Below are 21,317 nucleotides of genomic sequence, written 5' to 3'. Positions count from 1 at the left end.
GCCTTTGAAGTGAGTATACTATAGGCACAGTAGACATATGTATACTTGGCTTGAAAGTCCAGTAACGTTACGTAAGCCTAATGTTCTACAAAAATACTGCGATGCGAATGGAAAAGATCAGGATAGTAAATTAATATATTAATAAGAGTATGGTCTAAGGTTTGAAAGTCCCGTAGCTAATGCGATGCGAATGGAAAAGACCAGGACAGTAAATGAATATGTAATTATGCTTAATAACATATTCATTTACTAAATACTATAACATAAGCTTAAAAGTCCCGTAGCTACTGCGATGCGAATGGAAAAGATCTGTATAGTTAATGAACATGTTATTAAGGAGTATGGTGTAAGCCTAAAAGTCCCGTACCTACTGCGATGCGAATTGAAAAGATGAGGATAGTAAATCAATATGTTATAAAGGAGTATGTTGTAAGCTTAAAAGTCCTGTTGCTACTGCAATGCGAATGGAAAAGACCAGTACAGTATGCCCGGACAGAGCCGTCGTTAATGAATTTGTTATTTCTGCCTACTCTTCCAGGAGACAAGCGCTTATGTTTGTATGGAAAGCACAATACTTAGGCACTTGTAATCTGATCAAGAGATGCGGGTGCCTCTTGCAAGGGCGTAGACAAAGGCCTCATAATGCATTGGAATTTAATAAATTACATTTGAAGTGCGTTTTCTTTATTGACGATAGAGTAACATAACATTGAAAGACACACGTGCAAATCTTACAATACCCTTTTCTGCGTCGGGGTGCATTAATTATGCTAGTCCTACTACTCAAGGACTAGTAAAGAAGGACTCCGCGCCGTGATATTAGCAAGTGGAGCACCTTTATGCTAGTGTGTGTGCGGTTACGGGGGATACCATTTACACATTTTTTCTCCCTTATATAATCATATATGGCCACAAATACTTTTATAGTATCGTTTTTACACTTTTTCACAACGCACGACGACATTTTTAAAATAATTTATTGCGACGCAAACTGATCTGTCAGACGATGGCAAATCTCATAATGGCGGCCAAACAGCTTGTATTAGTGTAAGTGTGTGCGTTTGGGCTATGTATTTACTCGTTTTCCAGCTTGTTTTGGTGCGTCACTGTTATGCAAGGTGACACGGAGTCCTACTTTTTTGCTCGTCCATGGTACTACTTACTAATTTGACATTAATGTTATTATGTCTTATATATGAACGGCCAAAGTTCAGGTGAGATTTGAAGCAGATATTTGTTTCTTGACATTTGTACTTTCTGCATCGGTAGAAACGTAGATACAATACGTAAGATATTCATTAATAATTTTTTTTTGAAAGATAACGCCATACTTAATCACGCATGATCTCAGGATAGTAGTATTTGTAATGCTCTCAAGTGTTTCTAAAACTTCTATAGCATCATTGTGATTTGAAAGTCGGTGAAACGAAAAAGCGAGACACAGAAATTTATTTAGATTTAACGTGGGAAAAATGAGAAAGGAAGCAATATATATATATGTGTTTTGGTACCAGGCGATCATAATTGAAGAAGAGATTGTCTTATGTATGACGCGAGTATACCGTAACGCAGTGTTACGTACAAAAGTCAAATTTAAGTTTTATCACACTCAGCTAAGTATTATATAAGTAACGTCAGAGCAAAGTCTAAGTACGCTCTGTAGATTTCGACCTTAGTAAAAGCTACTGGCTTTTAGTACCTACATTTATGAAAATTAAATAAACGTTCACAAAAATCGTCACCTTTTTGCTCTTAATAGTGATTTTCATTATTATAACACTAGAAATAAGGGATTGATTGTGACTTATTCTAGTAGGTTTCATAAGATACATAATAGTTAATGTAATAATAAACTCCCAGCCACTGTTCAGGCATTATCTATGAATAAATTTAAATGTTTTATTAAAAAATCCTAGTTAGTATATTAGAAATGACATCAAAAAGAATTCTAACGGAATCAATTTTGAGTAAATAAATGCCTTTTATGCCTTTTAACGTCGAAAAAAATAGACTTTAGAACTAACCTGTATTTTGAGCAATTTACGCACACTAACACTAAAAGTCATACAAATCGCGATTGTAAGACGTAGCTGGTCACGCACACTAAACTAATATTCCTGGCCTGTTTTATCGGTTGTCTTTCAGCAATAGACTAAAACGTACAAGTAATCTAAGTATATTACTAACGGCCCTTCCCAATATACTATCTACAGATAGATATAAATTACTACCTTTAACTGTCAGTAATTGGCTGTCAATAATCTGAAGCTGTCCTAATATACCCAATAAGTCATCGTGTATTGCAATTTCCATACAAACTTCTATCGCTGGTTAGCTATACGTCGTCCCATTGTCAGACAGCGTGTACGGATAAGGTGAGTTACCGTCGATAATTTTATTGGGACAGAAAAGTCAACGATAGTTACGATTTTTATCTCAAGTAAGAGATAGACTGAATATTGGGAACGGTCGTAAGTACAACATTATTAACCAGACAAGCCCTACATAGTAAACACGTCCTCGATAACATTTTAATTTCTTTTCCAAGTATGTATAAATAAAGTTTTCACGCCATTGCATGCGTAGCGGTAGATGCGACTCGAGATAATATTCAAAACGCCACATTAAATCATTACGCAGCGGTACGTAAAAATGTTATGATAAAAGATATGTGGCGTCAATAAAAAATTAAGGTTGCTACAATATGAGAATCAATATTAATGTTTCAGATATTGCTTGTATTGCCAGTCATATATCGTTATAATTTAACTGAAATGTATTGTATCATCTGAACTGTGAGATTTATATTTGAGAGTATATTTAATGTTAAACATTTTAATCTATACTAATATTATAAAGCTGCAGTGTTTGTTTGAACGCGCTAATCTCTGGTACTACTGGTCCGATTTGAATGATTCTTTCAGTGTTGGGTAGTCCATTTATCGAGGAAGGCTATAGGCTGTTTTTGTTTTTTCAAAATTAGGGATCCGTAATAAAATTGCTATTTTGTAACACAAGGTGTAAAATCGAAAACCTATTTTTGCGTGCTCTGCAAAAACTATTGACAATAGAACAAAATGATGTACAGGCTATAATATAGGCAATATTTTATTACTTATAAAACTATCGCGTGAATTATACTTTATATGGCAAAACAACGTTTGCCGGGTCAGCTAGTAGCGAGATATTTTCATTGCGGTAATGTTAGTAGTGGAATAAAAAGGCATTTATTTTCTCAAAATTGATTCCTTTAGAATTCTTTTTGATGTCATATCTAATATACTAGATACCTACTACTACCGCTTCGGCAACAAATGGCGCTTTGAGAGAGGCGGCGGAAGAAACTCTCCCAGCATTCTTTTTTTTGCGCTCTTTTTAATAAAAATGTACTGTAATTGCTATTGCTATAAAATAATCAGAATCTATTCCCAGGCTGTCCGATCACTTAGATATTCAGCTGTGGAGTGGTCGGATTTACGACAGAGCCATTTAGATTTATTTATAGATAATGCCGGAACAGTGGCTAGGACTTTATTATAAAAGTGTATACATTTACCATAAAAGCTATTTGTAGTTAGTTATTAAAATAAAGGACGAGACGAGCAGGACGTTCAGCTGATGGTAATTCATCCATTGCAGTGCCGCTCAGGATTCTTGAAAAATCGGCACTATAATTGCGCTCGTCACCTTGAGTCGTAAGATGTTTAGTCTCATTTGCCCAGTAATTTCACTAGCTACGGCGCCAGACTGAAACATAACAGAATAGTTTATTTGTTATGTGTCGCTATAATAGTTCTGCCAGAAAAATAAACACTTTTTTACAACACCCAGATTTCATCATTATAATACTTAAAAATAATCAGCATTACCACACAAAACCTTTACATCTATCTGTAATGCAGAATTAAATCCTTGTTTACTTATTAATAATAATATTCTAGTGATGCATGTTTTGCACACCGTGTGCAACGATGTGACGTTATCGACGTTAGGTCCAGAGATAATATAAGACCGCTTTCGCACTAAGTCCGATCAGAGTCCGATCCGTATCTTAGAAAATAAGGTCCGAAGTAGTCGTAGAACTATTTATTCGGTTGTCGGAAAGAAAACGGATGACAGAAGCCGGATCTAGTGCGTAAACAGCTATAGAAAGAGTTCTACGTCTACTCCGGACCGTGTTTTCACCGATACGGATCGGACGTAGTGCAAAAGCGCTCTAACCGAGTAGTAATTTTATTATAAAATAAGAGTAAAGGGTTACACATAATAATAATAATAATATAGCCTTTCTTTAGAATTACATATCTACTTACATACTATCCTAAACAAATTATCTATCACTATCTGTTTGTCTATTGGCAAAGGCCTCTTCCAACTTCTTCCACTATTTTCTATCTTTAGCTAACCTGACCATCTCCTGTATTGTCCCCTCCGTTTCCTGGTTAGGTTTCTGGGGTACCAGTCTGTGATGAATTTGCTCCATTTGTCTGTGTCCCGTCCAGCGTCATTTAAGTTTTCTTATAACATATGTGATTTTTGTTATATCTCTTAAATCTATGTTTCGAATGTGTTTTAATTATATTCAACATGCTCCGTAATAGAATTAAAGCTTGTATGTGCTATAATATGTCAATCTGTCATTTCTATCTTTAAAAATGAACGGACATGCAAACCGTGTAGGCGTAGAAACGAGGTGGTCGTTAGTTAAACGAACTATGTGTTAATTTGTCGCGCCCCGCCGTGTGATAACAATAATTAATGGAATGCAAGACGCATCTTTGTACTTCGCCGTATTTTCGCGATAACAGTTAACGGGCGGTCATTGTCTTTGCAATGTTCAGAAAATATTGTATAATCGAAGGTAAATCTTGAAACTTGAAGATGAATCTTATAAGTAATTTAAGTAAGGTAGGGTTTTTATCTTCTTGATTTCTGCCTCACGTTTATTGTGTTATTCACGTTCGATGACAATATACTATTTTCGTATGTATAGTTTAATTGACCTATATAGCCGAATGGTTAGTAACCCTGACTACTAAGCTAGTGGTCCCGGTGGGTGCATTCATTTATATGATGAGTATGGATGTTTGTTTCCGAGTCATGGATGTTTATATGTATGTTTCAGTAAGTATATTGTATTAAATATATCGTTGTCAGGATAATAAATACTGGTTGGTTCAAGAGGCCACCTCCTGTTATGGTATGAAAAGGCATATAACGTCCGTGGTGCTGGGTCTAATGTGAGATTCCTATCTGACAGATTGAAACTTTTCTTATCATATTACGGCCGTTTTCAATAACGTATCTCTAGTTACGGATACATTGATATCACCGTTTAATGACAAGATCTTATCTATCCATAGTTATAGTCCAATGCTATCTGTCGATAGGTTATTGAAATGTCAATATGCGTTAAACGATAGATTTGTCTAACTCTAGTAAGTTAAACTAAGGATACCTATATAGGTTATTGTAAACTGCCCATCAATATCCTATCAATCTAAAATGATTTAATAAATTATTCCACTAGTATTTTACTGGAAATACTAGATTTCTTCATGATGCCTGCATGACGATAATTTTCGATGGTTGCCTTACTTAAATTTAGATAAATATTGGTTAGTTTTATTTCATTACATTGTTAAATTTACTATTACAATTATTTTACATTTAAAATTTTATCTCTCAGAAGAATCAAATTTCATCCATAATTTCAACGACTGCCTTACGAATTTTCTATGAGGCGTGTCCTGACGCGAGTTTAACATTTTATACCCATCCCAATAAAAGTGCACAACGCCGCTAAAAAACTCATTTTTACTTCACTTGTTCAGTTCAAAAATATTGCGAGAAATGTAGATTCCTGCCAACACTGATTTGTATCAAAGAAGACTTAAAGATTGGTGTTTATCGTCGATATACAGGACATCCAATATAGTTCAGAGATTGGCTCGATCAATGGAATACTTGCTGTCCCAAAACCCAGGTGGCAAGTACAGAAATATCACCGCTAAAGCAGTTTTCACTTCAAAAACAAAATTTAATTGAACAATATTTACGCAAGAAAAGATTTACGAACCATTTACAAAGCAAGAGCATGTATGGCAACAGAATAGCACAAGAAGAAAAACATAAAAGAAACATTAATGTATGCCTAGAGCTAACAACTGGTTTTGCAAACGTTGCAAATGAGTTACATGTAAAAACGATGGGACAAGTTTTTGTTGATTCTCTGTCACGATTCCCTCGCGTCTATTTAAGCATGTTTGTTTAATTTACACACGTAATTTAAGTGAAGGGCTCTCAAGGATTATTGCCGGCTTTATTGGAGTTTAAATTTCATAAATTTGATACGCTTTATGCCCTGAGAAATTAGGTTGTTGTTGACGGCATTTTTATGTATTCGTTGCAAAACTTTACGATTGGATTGGAAATAATGTTGTAAATACATCATTAACTTTGAAATGTGCTCGTTATTTGGAAGGATAATAATGTTGTTCAGCACTTAGGGTTTGAATGTGCGATAAATCAATAGCTTTCGTATGTCTGGGATTGTTAATCCATTGGTCGCTTACAATAATATATATAATTATTATTTTAGTTGCGTAAAAATACTTATATTTTTTCTCAAGGTCTTTATTTATTGGACCGCCATAGCTTCTATACTTATTCATCAAATTTTATAAGCTTATGTTGAAGTTATTGCCTGTTAATACTAAGAAATCTATTTTAAAATTATTAGATTTTCCAAAAAAAAAAAATTAAAGTGGTTTAGGATAAGGCCAGCTTTTGTCGTTAGATTCTTGCTGTTTATACTAAAATTATGATGTTACCTACAGAATTTTCAAAAGACAATGGATCAGTTGTCTCAACTGACCAAATTTCCATATTGAAGTTTATATATACTTATAAAAAAGACAACAGTTTCAAAGAGTAGCGTTATCATTTAGCAAACGAACCTATTCAGAAAAAAGTCTGGCCTTAAAAAAGCTTGGAATTTGCCATTGATATAAAATTTTTACCAACTACAAGATTGAAAACTACAAGAAAGATATTCCCATTTCCTTCTGAAGCTCGCCATTCATGACCATTCCAACAAGTCAAAAGGAGTGGCGACGGGCCAAATTCCAACCGCGAAAGAGAAAACCTCAGCATTTGGCTTGACCTAGTGTATACACCAAACAAATGAAAATCGGCGCGATACGTCAACGCGCTATCCATACGGAACAATCGTGAAGCATTCACGACTGCTCCAACAAGCTAAACGGAGGAGTAGCAGCGCTGTATCAAAATTGAACCGCGAATCACAAAAGCAGCTTGGTGGCAACCAAAAACAGATCCTAAGCCAACGCGCCATTTGAATGGAAAACACGAAGCAAAACTCAACATCGGGATCGTCGTGAAAGCACCCGCTCTTCCATCACGCCATTTTGTGCTCAGTCTAATACGAGACGTCACACTGCAAAGTCGTCTGGTGAATCAATTTCAAACTATTTAAAATGTCCACAATATAACTTTTTCTTGAATTTTTCTGTTGTAAATAGAGACAAAGTGCAGGGGATATAGAATAATTCCTCTTCAAAATAGGTACTCATCGTCAAAACAACACACACAACCACTAAGAACAGGAAGAAGAGAAGATCAATTGGATGTAGTCAAAATATTGCGCCAATTAATTTGGATGCAACCCCTTTGTCATTGACACAAACGGCACGCCCATGAATGACCAGCTCAATCCACCCATTAATTCCTCCAAATGCCTTACAAATAGGGTTGCCCGAGGTGGTCTTCTGATGAATTTAATGCAGTAAGAAAATCACTAAGAATATATAAACAAAGTGTGGAATCAGCTTCTTTACGCAGTGTTTCCTGGTCGACTATACCGATATACCACCATGAAAATAAGGGACGAGACGAGCAGGATGTTCAGCTGATGTTAATTGATACGCCTTGCCCATTAAAATGCAGTGCAGCTCAGTATTCTTGAAAGACCCAAAAATTCTGAGCGGCACTACAACTACACTCATCAACTTGAGACATAAGATGTTAAGTCTCATTTGCCCAGTAATTTCACTAGGTACGGCGCCCTTCTGACCGAAACACAGTAAGTGTGTCTGTGCAAAAGTCCACTCAAGTCTGGTTCCTCTGGTGTTGCAAGATAATTCTGGCGGCGGTGATCTTGGATTACCAATCAGGTGGCCTGTATGTTCACTTATACTCCTCTTCCATGCAAAAAAGGCTGTGAAATTTTATTGATATTGTTAGTTTGGCATAATTGTATGCTGTTGAGGATATTATATTCGCCATCATAGGCACCTAAGTGAATTTGTTAGAAACTGTCATAACCATAATGTTTACACCAGAAACAGACTTAAACTTATAATGCCTACTACTCGGCTAAGTCGAGTTAGTAAGTCTTTTGTGTCTTACAAAAAGAACCCAGAAAATGTTCAAAACAAAAGTATTACGATATTCAAAAGAATTGCTTAAAACGTTTGTCTGGTAAAGGTTACTATAACATAAATGACTTTCTTAATGATATCACAGATTGGGAATGGAGCGACCGCCCTCAGGCTATGAAATAATAAGTTTAACTGTACAATATTACTTTGTAATCGATGAAAAAAAAGCCCGTGAGTTTGTTGCGCCCATTCTTCTCAGGTCTGAGGCATTCGTTTTGGCATGGGTGGTAGTTTTTGACTTTGAATAAGTGATGTCACATCCTATTTTGAATAAAAATATTTGAAAAAGTCACGAGATGAGAAAGGTGGTCGTTGTTTGAGACATAAGATGAATCTCTCCTTAAACCGAAATACAATTAAGCTTACACATTACTACCTACTGCATGACACTAAAAGGCTCCGTTGTGTTACCCACGTAGCCATCCTGCTTAAAGATAACTCCCACCGGTATATCTGTCGGTTTGTCTACATTAAGTTTCCATACCAGAACGCCTGACATAAAAAGGCATTTATTTTTCTCTCAAAATTGATTCGTTTAGAATTCTTTTTGATGTCATTTCTAATACTACTACCGCTTCGGAAGCAAAAAGCGCTCTGAGGGAGAAGAAGAAGCGCAAGACTCTCCCATCAATCTTTTTGGGCTCTTTTTTAAATAAAATATACAACATTGCATTGTCGTTGTTATTGCTATATATTAATCATAATCTAGTCCCAGGCTGTCCGATCACTTAGATATTCAGCTGTTGAGTAATAGGATTTACGACAGCGCCGTTTTTTAATAAAACATTTAAATTTATTTATAGATAATGCCAGAACAGCGGTTGGGTTGTTAAAGCTATTTTGTATCTTATGGAGCCTACCAGAATTAGTTACAAGTAATCCCTTCTTTCTATTGTTATAATAATAAAATCACTATTAAGAACAAAAAGGACGATTTTTGTGACCGTACATTAAATTTTCATAAATGTACTGGCAATGAACAGTTATAATTTTTATTTTTTTACAGACCTTTGCTGACTCAATATAATACAAAAGTCCTTCCCAACCTGTTTGATATCAAATTAAACAATTCCATGTAACCTTCATTGAAATAAACATAAAGCACGGTCCACACTTGAACAAACAATGTGTTTTAATAGCCTGTGTTTACATCGGACTTAGTTATACAGTAATTTGACATGATACGCGTGTCCGTCTTTGATGGATGCCGACGCTAGCCCCCATCTCGATTTCTTGTATGTTTGTACAACATTTGCGTCGAGTCAATATCATTACATAAGTAATGGACGCGGTAATACGTCAATATGCTAACGGTACTTTATGTTGCTAACGAGATATTTTGTTAGAAGACTAGCAATTTGGTCTTAATGACCGGTTTTCAGATTGCGGAAACACATATATTTTCTAAAATTAATGTGGTTTAAGTTTTATTTTTTTATTGGGACCACTCGAACCCACGACCTCTGGCGTTCCGTGCCAGTGCTCTCCCAACTGAGCTAACCGTTCGAGTGACGTATCGTCATAAAATCTTTTATGCTTCGTTCAACTCTCAGGTTGTGGCTTCATCTACAGGATCTACTTTACAGTTTATAACCTGCTCAACCCCAATATTTGCATATTAGGAAATTGACTTGAGATGTCGCTCTTGTAAATCTAAACATTTTGTTATGTTTTTAAAGCGATAGCCCTCGCTTCTAGGATTAAAACACAAATAAAATTAAAAAAAAAGAAAGTTCGAATCCCGCATCGTTTATTAAAAACATAACAAATTGTTTATACATGACATCTTACTTCATAATAACAATTCTTATAATGTAAATACATGTTTAATCAACTACGTTATCCACAGATTACTTATTTGTTTCGGAGAAACAAATTCACTAAAATCACCTTATCACAAAGGTTTTAAAATACAGTCACATCATTGGCGTGCATTGGTTTTCTAGCAACGTAGGCACTGTGGATCTAAATAGTGGTAGTTGAGCTTTTGTATATGCAAAGATTACTTATCGTTGGTATCTAGTATCAAGGAAAATCTTACGATGGGGGGTGTTCATTAGAAGTTTGGTTATAAAGTAACGGAACCAAATTCAACTAAATTAACTTGCCACTGCCTAATTGCCTATATAATATGCATGCCCCTGAGTTACATGTACTATATGCCAATGAAAGTCTCGTTAAAATACGCAGTTTCGACTATTAGTTGGAAGAAACTTTTCTTCCACGTACTACCAAACTAGGTGGAACTGATTGCGCGGTATTTCCAGCACCATACAAAGCGGGTTAAACCATTTAAAAAGCAGAGCTTCTAGATTCTAGTAATGTAATACCTCTGGTGTTGCAAGACACTAGGAGGTGTTATCATTTGACATTAAGTTCGTCAAGTACGTTTTCTTCCGTAAAAAAACCAAACGTATATAATATATTATTTTTTTCAAATCGGTTTCATTAAATTGTAATGAAAAGCACGAATTCAATGAGACGTATTATGAAAATTTATTGTATTTCGCTTAAATGTGTTAGAGCAATTAGAAATAATAAAACACAAAAATAACATGTTTCCATTGTTGAATGAACAAACAAATTTAGTCTCGACACCTTTGTTACGTATCTCTTCCGGGGGTAATACGTCACAACAGCCGACCAATCACAGCGCGTCATTTCATGGGACGAGGGTATAAAAGAGCGGCTTCCGTGCCTCCGTCACCGGATGGCGTCCTGTCCCCATATCATCGCGCGGGGATAACACTGTAGAGACAGTCGCGGTATAATATATGTTTTTAATGACATAGTTGTAAATTCTCACGATAAACGATATTTTGGTATGATAATAAATCAATACGGTGTTCTAATTTCACTGAAGAACCAGTTTTGACTGATCATAATGTGAATTAATGGGTTTTGTATTAATTCTGTGTTCATTGGCAGATTTTATGTTATTCTTTACTATCTGTTAATTGTTGATTGGTATATTATATATTATTAAGTTTCGTTTAAAAACGGTTTTATTAGTATTATGTATTTATGAAGGTACTTATAATAATATCAATAACATCTTGTAAGGTCGTGTTCCGGTCGGAACCAGTGGAATCTGCTATATTTATTTGGTATAAATCATACTCAGTTATAATACAAAAGCTAATTGTTCGTTAAGTTTAAAGTTAGTTATATTGTCTTATTATATGTTAAACCGCTTATAAAGCCTTGCCTTGATAATATATATATATATATATATGCAAATTTTTAAGCAGATCAGACGCCTTGAAGGTATTAAAAGATTTCATATATTGCAGGCAAAATAAGTAAAGAAATGTATATATAAGTTATTTAAAAATGAAGCCCGTTGGGTTATTTTGTGTCCGTTCCTTCAGGTCGGATGTATATATTTTCGAATAGGTTTTAATATGAGTTTATATTTACAAAAGTATTTAAAAAGTACTAACATACAGTTATATTATATCTTATACCTTTAAACGATCAATCTCGGAAACGGCTCCAGCAATTTTAATGAAATTCAGTATACATGTAGTTTCGGGGGCGAGAAATCGATCTAGGTTTCAATTTTAAAAAATGTATTTTTATCCGTGTTTTAATGAGAAACAGCTACAATAAAATTAGAATACAAAGGTAAATTTCGCCACTATATAAAAGACTATAATAGCTCAAATGGGACATTGGGTGATCCGGAAAGCAGAATACCCCGGTTCGAATTCAGATGTCCTATTAGTTTTTTTTACAACTTTTGTACATTCTTAAAAATCCAAGATTTACAAGGTACAAGGCTCGGTCGTGCGGATATTTATACATTATACAACGTTATAGACACCTTCGTGTACTATTTAAACTTTCTCTTGTCTGATTTTCTTATTTTTGGAAAACTAAAGATCTTGGTTATTCAAAATTTATTGAATATTATTTTAAGTTGAAAGTTACTCTTGATTATTTCTCCTATTATAAGCATTCCCACAATCGCAGCGAATTCCGCATATTCGAGGTCGCGTAAACATATATTTATGTACAACCAATAACTCTTGATTTCTCATTGTACACTGATATCGTAATGTAATTGTATATGATACTGTACTATTTCAATGATATTGCGGTAACTGGTTACCCGTGTAATACTGCGATGTAATATGAGTTCGTAATACATCCTGGTGTTATCTATACTAATATTATAAAGCTGCAGTGTTTGTTTGTTTGTTTGTTTGTTTGAACGCGCTAATCTCTGGTACTACTGGTCCGATTTGAATGATTCTTTCAGTGTTGGGTAGTCCATTTATCGAGGAAGGCTATAGGCTATATTTTTTTTTTCAAAATTAGGGATCCGTAATAAAATTGCTATTTTGTAACACAAGGTGTAAAATGGAAAACCTATTTTTGCGTGCGCTGCAAAAACTATTGACAATAGAACAAAAAGATGTACAGGCTATAATATAGGCAATATTTTATTACTTATAAAACTATCGCGTGAATTATACTTTATATGGCAAAACAACGTTTGCCGGGTCAGCTAGTTTGTACTAATGGGTACAAGACAACGATAATATATTTAATACAATATACGTAAACTATACATAAACATTTTTTAAACATCCATGGCTCTGAATCAAACATCCATATTCATCATATAAATGTTTGCACCTACCGGGATTCGAACCCGGGACCTCTAGCTGAGTGCGCAGGTTCACTAACCACTGCGCTATATGGGTCGTCATTGAATTTTTGCAAGAATAATGTGTAGATTGACAGACAGCTGCGTGCATTGATATAGAACGGTGGATCCCAACGTGCCTAAGTGCATGAGCACCTTATTTTTAACTACTGTACATTAAGTAACATAACCGGGGCCTAGAGATGTTGGTACAACACAACTATAATGGTTTTTTGGAACCAAGTTCTTAATGGCTTGTTGCGGCGAAAAAGAGTTCGTATTAAATCTTCAGTCGCTATCTCGTATGCTTCTCATACAGAGGAAGTGAGATACTTCAAAGTCAAATAAACTTTATTCAACTAGGCTTAAAGTAAGCTTTTGAATAGTCACTATAAATATCTCTTTTAAATTACTGAATCTACCATTGTTGAGCTCGTGAGAAGATCATACAAGAAACTTAACGGCCACTCTTTTCACTTCAGCCAACGGATCAGAAGAATTCTTGGAACTTCCTGATAGTTTTTACTTCATGTAATCATATTAACTACTAGCTGACCCGACTGAGTTCTGTACATAGTAAATAAAATACTGTCTTTTATTGTCAATATAATATTTCATAACATCAAGAATTATTTCGCAAAATATGCTCACTGTTGTTATAATTAAAATTGTTTCACAGCAGAACTGTCAAACCGTGCGTCAATAAATTCTCTCATACAAAATATTTCCGTACAATACAAATATTGAAAATAATAACAATTATGAATCCTAAATCGAAATAAAAACTATCCTATCTCTCAAGTTGGACTAAACTGCACCCTATGAAGTAATCCCCATTAAAATCCGTTCATTAGTTTAGGAGTTCACTGGAAACAAACCATCAGGACACTGGATTTAATATCATTAATATTGTAAATAGGATTACGTTTTGAGTATTGTTTTGTTTTGAAGAAATATAGTAATGCGTACGTCTGTGTCTATAAATAAGAATTAATTCACAGCATCTGTCCTCATTTGTCGAGGAAGCGAGAGAAAACGCATCGGATATGCGTGATGAATGTCTTATAATCACATTCGCGGGGTTATCGGTGGCTCAGATCGTAATTTGCAGCTTAAATAATTCCAAGCGGTTCTATAGCGAGTAAAGATTGCGAGAATTTATGTGCGGAATGGCCGTTTGTGTGGGACCTATTGGTATCTTGCTTGCGAGTGCAGGCTAATTAGGTATAGGGTAGGGAACTTTCTAATGTAATGCTGAACTCGATATTTTGATCGTTTCAATATTATTGTGAAACACATACCTATATACATACATGTATCTAATATATGTGATGCGAAATCTTTAGGTCTGTTTTTAAGTGTTGTCGGACATGGTATAGTTTAAGTTCTGACCTAGTGATGCAATTTGCATACAAAAAAAAGCAATAATGAAATGTTAGAAAAATAACAAGTTAATAATTTAAATACCTCGCTTGTCGACGAAAAGGTCAATTATCATTACTATTATAAATGATGACATTTAGTCATAATCATATATTGAATTTTGATAGCTAATGCCATGCAAATATTTAAAAAGTTTTCATTGTACAATACAAATGATTTGAGTTTTCTTTACTGTTAATTCCGCCAATATTAACATATCTTTAAACAATTCGACATGTGTTTCGCCTCTACACGAATCTGGCACGAGACAAGGAAGGAATTAACACTAAAGTAAACTCAAATTATTTGTATAATTATGGTTTTCCGCAAAGTAACGCCTACTTCAATAAATTTTCATTGTACAAGTTAACTCGTTTGCAAAAGATTGAAGAACATTTCCTGTCGGAATGAATAGTTTTGTGTTATGGTTCGGGATTAAGTAAATTACGAAATGGGAGTAGATAAAATATATGTTATTTAACAATTACTATAAATTTTAAATGCCAAATATTGGCCCTTTTACCCGTGATAGTATAAAGATTAAATAAAACCTCTTAAGATAGTATAATATTACATAAGTGGTAACTATTTACATATTCACATGTGTATTAAGTTTCACACAATCTTAATGTGATATTAAGTAGGTACTAGGTAACGTGAATCTAACCAGCTTGGTTGTGCTTGTGCAACTTGCAGGCGTGGGTGTCATTCGAGGATATAAATAGATAACAGTTGAAGGCTTTAGCGCTACCACTTGTTATCATAGCGATGCCTTCGATACCTCTAAATCTTACCGAGCAACTTATAACTCTACATTGAATGCAACTTAGCAAGATTATTACGAGCGTTCGTCCATGACTTTTCCCACTAGGATATCAAATCAAATCAAAATCACTTTATTCATGTAGGTCACGGAAATGACACTTATGAATGTCAAAAAATATTTTTTCTTATTAAATCTACCGCTACTTCAATTCACAATTTTATTAGTTGTATTTTGTAATGATTGTAGAGGAAGCGCGTGAGGTTTGTAAGGATAGAAACATGTGGCATTCTATTGTCTCTGCCTACCCCGGTGGGAACAAGGCGTGAGTATGAATGTATGTATGTATTTTTTACGCGGCATCAAATTTCGTTCTGTAAAATCAAGACGCATTAGTTATAACTTATAACTAAATGAAAGTCCTGAAAAAATGAATACAGCAAAGAATCATTAGGCATATCTTTAAAGAATTTAATTCGTTTATAAAATTCTCACAGTATACCTTTATTTACTTACAAAGTTTTTCTTTTTCTTTGTCTTTCATGAAACCACGATGCAAGAGAAACTGTTTTCACAAATAACATATTTATATCAGTATAATGATTGAAATAAAAAAATACGAGTTGCACTCCGGGAGTGCAACAAAATAAGTGAAAACTTGAACATTTAAATTGTGAATTTTTTCTCACGAATTGCTTTATTTATCAGTATAAAAGCTCTAACATTTATGTGGTTAAATACAATGTTCATTTTGCTAACCAAGCAGCTCTCCCTTAGTCGACTCTAGCCAACTTTACCCGAACGAGCGTTACAAGCCGAGAGTGACGGCTCAGTCTAATTTAATATCTATCAATTTTTTTTTCTAGAATTTCAATAGATATACCCTTAATTACTTTTCTAAAACTAGCCGATGCCGCCCGCTTCGCTGGACGAAATTTTAAAGGAAATAAATTAAACAATAAAAAGAATAAATAGCCATAAACCATCTAGGATAAATTTAGCATCGAATGGTGGTAGTTTCATGTCGATACGATGCCTACTACTCGCCTAAGTCGAGTTAGTAAGTCTTTTGTGGGGCGATGTATATGCTTTTACAACAAGATCCCAGAATATTTTCAAAACAAAAGTATTACGTTATTCAAAAGAATTGTTGAAAAACGTTTGTGTGGTAAAGGTTACTATATCATAAATGACTTTCTTAATGATACCACAGATTGGGAATGGAGCGACCGCCCTCAGGCTATTAAATAATAAGTTTAATTGTACAATATTACTTTGTAAACATATTTTTTCGATGAAAAAAAAAAGCCTAAAATAATTTTGGAATGGGTGGTAGATTTTTGACTTTCAATAAGTGATGTCACATCCTATTTTGAATAAAAATATTTGAATTTGAATTTGACTTTGAATATAAGTAAGTATACAACATATTTAACATTATTTACCAAAATATAAAATACTAGCTGATACCCCGCGACATCGTTCGCGTACGTATTTTTAAACCTTGTGTTACATTACTGGACTTTTAGTAGGGATCCCTAATTTTTTGACAATGTAATAAAGCCTATAACAGTCGGGGATAATGTAGCTTCCCAAAAGTGAAAGAATTATTCAAATCGGTTCAGTAGTTGCGGAGCCTATTCAATGCAAACAAACAAACAATCAAATCTTTTCTCTTTATAGTATTAGTATAGACATTGGTTGTGTGTATGAGGTGGCCACACATTAGATGACGCTTTCGGTAATGGTGTTTTTATTACACATTGATGTTAATTTATTGAGGATGGACAAACGAACGTGGATTTACGATATATGCTATTCAATAAGGCTATCGTACAAGGAAGTACTTTAAGGACATCGGTATCCTGTTTTTTAATAGTTTAGAAAGGTGCTTTAAATTTGTTTTGATTTACGCTTGTTCACCATATTTGATTAGCTACCGTTTAGGTATTATTTGTTTTTTTTTTTTTTATGATAATAAGGACGAGACGATCAGAACTTTCACCTTATGGTATTTTATACGCCCTGCCCATTACAATGCAGTGCTAAGTGCAAGTAAATAATGTGATATTAATTTGATTTGTTGAAGCGGCGCCTATTTCTGCCGTGAAGCAGTAATGTGTAAGCATTACTGGGCAAATGAGACCTAACATCTTATGTCACAAGGTGACGAGCGCACTTGTAGTGCCGCTCAGAATTTTTGGGGTGTTTCAAGAATCCTGAGCGGCACTGCATTGTAATAGGCAGGGCGTATCAATTACTATCAGTTGAACGTCCTGCTCGTCTCGGCCCTTATTTTCGTTTAAAAAAAAACGTTGGAATTTATGGACAACGCATTTGCGGGGATTAAATTTTTCCATTTTATTGATTCCTACTACTTTGTTTAAAATAAGATTTATGTTGTAATAACTTTTATTAAAAACAATTGTTCTTTTCTTTTTAAATATTATGTAATTTAATTTTAAGGGGCTTCACACACAGATAAGCTTCTTAAAGTTTAAGTGTGTGTTATTTTATTTTAAGCTATAAACTACATTGTATTCTCAATAAATATTATAAAATAAAACTCTTAAAACATTCTCTCGAAAGACTAACGTGAATTTTCGACCAAAACAGAGCCTAAAACAGTTACTTTAATTTGTATAACTTTATTATTTTAGGGACACCTTGTACCGACTGTCTCTACGTGGTCTACGGCCGTTGGAGCGTGCTGATTGGCCAGCACCGGCTGACAAGACCAAGCTCTGCCAAGACAAGGGACAGACTGATGATGACTGTCATAACTACATCAAAGTGCTCCTGGCGTACGGTCACAAACTGTTCACGTGTGGCACCAACGCCTTCAGTCCTCTCTGCACTTGGCGAGAGGTGAGTTAACTATCAATAGATATTTTTAACTAGTCGGTGATTGGTGTACTTCGCTTCACCTAAAACAAGTGAATATATATATTTCTTATGACAATAAGGGACGAGACGTGCAGCACGTTCAGCTGATGGTAATTTATGAATGGCACTACAACTGCGCTCGTCACCTTAGAAATAAGATGTCAAGACTCATTTGCCCCGTAATTTCACTAGGTATGGCTACCTTCAGACTGAAATACTAATTATATTATCATGCCATGACCTACTCCCCCCCGATAATGAGGAACTAAGGTCATACACAGAAACATCTTATCTATTTCATTATCATAAGATTAACGGAATTATTCAGACAACTGACCTTTAATATGCGAAGCAGATATTTACCACCAATTTTATTTATAGATTGTCAGTCTAGACGGATTTCTAGCGATTACATGGCATATGCAAATTGATAATAAATCTGTGCACGACAGCTTAGACTTCTACTTTCTAATTTTTGACAATAGTATGTATGTAACAGCTTGGATATAGACAGTCACTCGAAGAAAAGTTTAAAGAAATAAATATAATGACTGTTCATTGTCAGTACATTTATGAAAATTTAATATACGTTTACAAAAATCGCCACCTTTTTGCTCTTAATAATGATTTTCATTATTATAACACTAGAAATAAGGGATTGCTTGTGACTTATTCTAGTAGGCTTCATAAGATACATAATAGCTTTAATGGTAAATGTATACACTTTTATAATAAAGTCCCAGACACTGTTCAGGCATTATCTATTAATAAATTTAAATGTTTTGTTAAAAAATGGCTCTGTCGTAAGTCCTACTACTCCACAGCTGAATAACTAAGTGATCCCACTGTAGCCAATTAACAAAAAATATTATAAATTTTGATGTTTTGTATTTTACCAGTGGGAGGCTCCTTTGCACAGGATGCCGGCTAGATTATGGATACCACATCGGCGCCTATCTCTGTCGTGAAGCAGTAATGTGTAGGCATTACTGTATTTCGGTCTGAAGGGCGCCGCAGCTAGTGAAATTACTGGGCAAATTAGATTTAACATCTTATGTCTCAGGGTGACAAGCGCATTTGTAGTGCCGCTCAGAATTTTTGGTATTATTGTAATAGGCAGGGCGTATCAATTACCATCAGCTGAACGTCCGGCTCGGTTCGTCCCTTATTTTCATTAAAAAAATATATATATATTTTGTAAATGCCCTTATCTTGTATTTCAGATCGAGTCACTCAACATGGTTGCGGAGTGGGTGCCCGGCGTTGCAAACTGTCCTCACAACCCTCACTCCAACGTGACCGCCGTCCTGTCTTCCACTGGCGAGTACTACGCAGGAACACCAACTGATTTCACCAGCTCTGACACAGCTATATACAGGTCAGTATCACCGCAGTACAGCTATCAATGAACCAGCCCATTATACCACCCCCATTTGTATTTGTACATTAGGTGGAAATTTAGAAAAACATTTATTCCCATTCAGTCTTCACATGCTGTTTATACTACCTCAACATTATCCAATACATTTATTCACATTCAGTCTCCACATACTATTTATACGACCAAATGGTCGACATTTTCCAAATCATTTATTCATATTCAGTCTTCACATACTATTTATACAACCAAATGGTCGACATTTTCCAAATCATTTATTCATATTCAGTCTTCACATACTATTTATACGACCAAATGGTCGACATTATCCAATACATTTATTCACATTCAGTCTTCACATACTATTTATACGACCAAATGGTCGACATTTTCCAAATCATTTATTCATATTCAGTCTTCACATGCTGTTTATACGACCTCGACATTATCCAATACATTTATTCACATTCAGTCTTCACATACTATTTATACGACCAAATGGTCGACATTTTCCAAATCATTTATTCATATTCAGTCTTCACATGTTGTTTATACGACCTCGACATTATCCAATACATATATTCACATTCAGTCTTCACATGTAGTTTGTACGACCACACGGTCGACATTATCCAACACATTGATTCTCATTCAGTCTTCACATGCTGTTTATATTCTTCTTCTGTATTGCTAAACGGATGGTTTAGCAGTACAGAAGAATTATAGGTATATATAAAGATTATAAATTGCCTGTCACCTTCAATAATATACGTCTTAGCTTTCAAAACACATCGAAGGAATAATTTCAATTAAATTCCGAAAAAACAACAATTTCTTTATTTTTGGTTTATAAAAATAGTAATTTTGTTGCGTTTGTTTTCAGGAGTCGTGGCGCCTCGCCATATGACCCGGGCATGTTGAGGACCACGCAGTATGACTTTAACTGGCTGAACGAGCCCCAGTTTGTAGGCAGCTTCGAAGATGACCTCTTTGTTTACTTTGTCTTCAGAGAAGTCGCGGTGGAGTTTCTCAATTGCGGGAATGTAAGTTACTGTAGTGTGCCGTTAGGCTGGGCACACATTATACCGAACGATGGCTAACTTACATCACAATTTTTTTTTATGGAAAAAGGACGACAAACGTGCGTACGGTTCACCTGGTGTTAAGTGATCACCGCCGCCCACATTCTCTTGCAACATTTGAAGATTCACAGAAGTGTTGCCGGCCCTTAAGGAGGGTGTACGCGCTTTTTTTGAAGATACCCATGTCGTATCGTCCTGGAAACACCGCACAAGGACGTTCAATCCACAGCTTTGTAGTACGTACGGAGGACCGCCACACACACATCGTATCGTATGAAGGTAGAATTCGGTGGCAGGAATCAGGTTAAACAGCTCTTCGGAACACTTCCCGTGATAAATGCGGTAAAAGACACACAATGAAGCGACATCTCTACGCAACATACCTCGCTATAAAAATCATCTTTTGCAAACTAAATCTAAATTATCATTACACATTCAAGTCTCTACCCAATGTCAATTAAAATTAGTTATAATACCTAAGTTACAACATCACTTAAAAGCCGAAACCAATATTAAAAAAATAACGGGGTGCGCTTGAGTGCCGGCAAAAGTGAAAACTTGAACATTAACGCTGTGCATTTTTGAATATTTCGGAACGGTTGAGGAATAATCAGTATAAAAGTAATTATGATAGCATTTATGATTTTAAAATTGTAAATTGTTTTTTTTT

At 34.9% G+C, this 21,317-nt stretch overlaps 1 protein-coding gene across 1 annotated transcript in view; it reads left to right on the top strand.

Annotated features, from left to right (window-relative positions):
• Positions 1-21,317, top strand: part of LOC126975498 (semaphorin-5B) — a 75,982-nt gene that overhangs the window by 28,224 nt on the left and 26,441 nt on the right. The window contains exons 4-6 of the mRNA XM_050823427.1: positions 17,962-18,169; positions 19,411-19,565; positions 20,449-20,608. Of these exons, the coding sequence (XP_050679384.1) occupies positions 17,962-18,169; positions 19,411-19,565; positions 20,449-20,608 (523 nt within the window). The remainder of the gene's footprint in view (positions 1-17,961; positions 18,170-19,410; positions 19,566-20,448; positions 20,609-21,317) is intronic.

The sequence above is a fragment of the Leptidea sinapis genome, chromosome 2 (assembly GCF_905404315.1).
Source record: "Leptidea sinapis chromosome 2, ilLepSina1.1, whole genome shotgun sequence".
Taxonomy (NCBI): Eukaryota; Metazoa; Arthropoda; class Insecta; order Lepidoptera; family Pieridae; genus Leptidea; species Leptidea sinapis.
This window is presented reverse-complemented; position numbering and strand designations above follow the sequence as displayed.